Below are 3,566 nucleotides of genomic sequence, written 5' to 3' on the forward strand. Positions count from 1 at the left end.
TATACTCTATTAGCCACAACACAACCAGGCTTATATTTAATATGCCACAAATTAATCCCGCATAAAAACACCTAGGTGTTTGTTATGCTAGCTCCTAGCTACTAGCTCGAGCTAGTTATAGCTCGAGCGGGTAATATGGACGGGATCCCGTATATATAACCCGCCAATACAATTCAAACACCTGCATAACACACACACTCACTCAGCCCAAACAACCGTTCACCTAACCCAAGGTTCATAAAGCTTATATATTTAATCAAAGTTACGTACATGACACGCACGTACGGGCAAGCAATCAAATGTTTGGAAGCGCGCGGGTGGGACCTGATATTCAGCTGGGAATGACTACAACAATAAATAAACACAAGACATATATATACTCTATTAGCCACAACACAACCAGGCTTATATTTAATATGCCACAAATTAATCCTAATGCTAGCTCCTAGCTCCTAGCTACTAGCTCGAGCTAGATATAGCAAGCGATCAAATGTTTGGAAGCGCAGCTGTGTACTCACGTTATCGCAACTGTGTATCCAAATCAAAGTCCTCCTGGTAAGAGTCTCTGTTGTCCGAGTTCTTCCATCTTGACTGCATCTTTCGGGAATGTAAACAAAGAAGCGCCGGCTGTGTACGTGTTGTTGCTGACTTCCCTCGCAAAATAGACACTTCGCACCGACAACTTTCTTCTTTGCTTGCTCAGCTTCTTTCTCCATAATGCAATGAACAAATTGCAACAGATTCACCAACACAGATGTCCAGAATACTGTGGAATAATGAGATGAAAACAGAGCTATTTCGTATTGGCTTCAATGGTGTCCGAATACTTCCGTTTCAATGATTGACGTCACGCGCATACGTCAACCCTCAGAGGCGTTTCGAACCAGAAGTTTAGCGGGAAATTTAAAATTGCACTTTATAAGTTAACCCGGCCGTATTGGCATGTGTTGCAATGTTAAGATTTCATCATTGATATATAAACTATCAGACTGCGTGGTCGGTAGTAGTGGCTTTCAGTAGGCCTTTAATGTACCGTAACATTTTTTTGTTAAAATAAAGCCAATAATGCCATTTTTTGTGGTCCCCCTTATTTAGAAAAGTACCTAAAAGTAAGGAAAAGTATTGAAATATATTTTGGTACCGGTACCGCTACTGAAATATTAAATAACTAAAATAACACTAAACCAAACTTGGACACCATGAAGGAGCACAGTTGGTTTCCGTGGCAGAGGGACAATTGTGTCTTCAAGCGAACGCAGATGGATTTATTTTGGCAGGGCTTGGAATAGAAAGGCGTCGGGCAAAAACAGAAGTAAAATGAGCGCTAATCCCTGCGGATTATTCCAGATTACTGCCATTTTTAACCCACTCACACTGCATTGAGTAAAGAGTTACCATAGGACTGACTGTCAAATGCAGATGAGAAGGCCAAAAACAGTTTGTATAATTCAAAAGTTAAAAAAATAATAATAAAAAAACAAATGTACCTCTTTTGAGGAAGTTGTCAGCGGGGAGCGCGTCATATTGTTCATAAACCATCACTTTCACGCCAAACACCTGGCAGGGATGCGCATGCGCAAACAGTGAAATCAATTACGTCTGCATACAGTTATTTTATGGAATAATAACTAAGTAGTAGTAGTAATATTAGTAGTAGGAGTAGTAGTAGTAGTACCTGTTGTTCTAGCGTCCAGGGCGACGCAGACATTTCAAAACATGTGCTGCCATTTGGACCACTTCCTGTCTTCACAATAGTTTCCGGAACAAAGCATTCATCCCGTTGGAGCCAACCTGCCTTATTTTGGAAACAACACCATCAACCCGCAGTGAAGAGGACCTGCGGCGAGGTGCTGCCGAACCCGCGTCCCTTGTGGGCAAATTCGCCGCCTCGCCCTCCTCCTGCCAGTCTTACTTTAATGAGCGCGAGCCGGAGTGCAGTTACATCATCACCTCTTACGCAATAGCAGCGGGACGGGCAGCCAGGCAATTAATGAACCAGCTTCAAACTTTAATACAGGGGTCACCAATCTACGGCCCGCGGGAAGTCCCAAATTTAAAAAAATAATAGGTATATATATATATATATATTAAAAAAAAAAAAATCTATCCTTTCTAATCTATTTTCTACCGCTTGTTACTCTCTGTGTCTCCTAGCCTCTCAGGCAAATCATATTGTCTAAAAATGCATTTTCCCATCGATAACGTGACACTGCGGCGTGAGAGCGCGGCAAGTGTGCGTTCTTTCAGTCAATTAGTGCATCTGTATATAGTGACGTACGGTGAGGTTCATGACTGGTGAGCAGTGACGTGCGGTGAGGTCCATGGCTGGTGAGGCACTGACTTCATCACAGTCAGATTTACAAACATATGAACCCTAAAGAGCAGGGGTGTCCAAACTTTTCACTGAGGGCCGCACACGGAAAAATTAAAGCATGTGGTGGCCATTTTGATATTTTTCATTTTCAAACCATAACAAAATATATGCATTTTTTATTTATTTTACCTTTAGAGGTCCCAGGGACCATAAAGGGTCTCAGTCATTAAAATGTAAAAAATAAGTCAGATTATTATTTTTTTTAAATTATTTAACGCTTACAGTAAATCTGCCCCACTCATAAAGTGATACATTTTTATTAGGTTTTTCTTTTACTTTCAACACTTAAGTTACGAGATCAACTTCAGATATATCTGTCCATTTTATGCTGGAACTATTATTTTGTTTGTTTTATGTGCTTTTGTCAAAGAAAACGTTGATGTTTTTATATGGCTACTACACAATATATGCAATATTTACAACATAAAACATTTTAAAGTGAAATATTTGAAGTAATTGGAGCCCTGAACATAATTCATTATAACATGGATTTTTTGTCATTATATTTTTTTTTTGAGCAATGGCAAAAAAAAGAAAAATGAAGAAAGACAAAAGAAAAAAAACAGCCTGCATGGCAGCTTTGTGTCAACATTGCAACTTTTTTCGTTAGATTTCGCCTCATTCCACTTTTTTTAATGTTCTTTTTTATTTTTACAATAGTATTTCCAGAATGTGTGGCGGGCCGGTAAACAATTAGCTGCGGGCCGCAAATGGCCCCCGGGCCGCACTTTGGACACCCCTGCTAAAGAGTATCTTATTCACCATGTGATTGGCAGCAGTTAACGGGTTGTGTTTAAAAGCTCATACCAGCATTCTTTACACATACAAACTGTAGCACACAAAAGAGCACATTTAATAAAAAAAAACATTATTATGGTCTTACCTTTCTTGCTGGACATCCACACAGCCAGCCTTTGCGTGTGTACCACGCCGTTTGAAAAGAACGGGTCTTCTGTCCCGAAGTCAAAAGCAAACCTTTTAGCTCCGGCGTTGGTCTACCTTTAATTATTACCTCCTGCTTCGATTGAAAGTTCAGTTTAGAAAACTGTTTTATTTTACATATGTAATCCTCCATGTTTTTAATAAAAGTTCAGGCGAGAGGAAATAAACAATCGCCGCACTTATTGCTAACTTTTTTTTTTTTTTTTCTGCGGCCGAGGAATGATCTCTGGGATCACTACCGCCCTCTACA

The 3,566-nt window shown here is 39.9% G+C and overlaps 1 protein-coding gene across 3 annotated transcripts in view; it reads right to left on the reverse strand.

Moving 5' to 3' along the window:
- LOC133636192 (nuclear receptor ROR-gamma-like) overlaps nt 1-1,962 on the reverse strand; it is a 102,794-nt gene extending 100,832 nt beyond the window's left edge. The window contains exons 1-2 of one of the 3 annotated variants that reach the window (XM_062029959.1): nt 1,676-1,962; nt 1,488-1,557 (exon numbers count right to left, since the gene is read on the reverse strand). In XM_062029959.1, coding sequence (XP_061885943.1) covers nt 1,488-1,557; nt 1,676-1,708 — 103 coding nt within the window. In that variant the 5' untranslated portion in view covers nt 1,709-1,962. Of the gene's footprint in view, nt 1-518; nt 820-1,487; nt 1,558-1,675 lie in introns of those variants that run through there. The other 2 variants (XM_062029960.1, XM_062029961.1) reach the window with 2 other exon arrangements.
- Between the last annotated feature and the right edge of the window lie 1,604 nt (nt 1,963-3,566).

Source organism: Entelurus aequoreus, linkage group LG20 (genome assembly GCF_033978785.1).
Source record: "Entelurus aequoreus isolate RoL-2023_Sb linkage group LG20, RoL_Eaeq_v1.1, whole genome shotgun sequence".
Lineage (NCBI taxonomy): Eukaryota > Metazoa > Chordata > Actinopteri > Syngnathiformes > Syngnathidae > Entelurus > Entelurus aequoreus.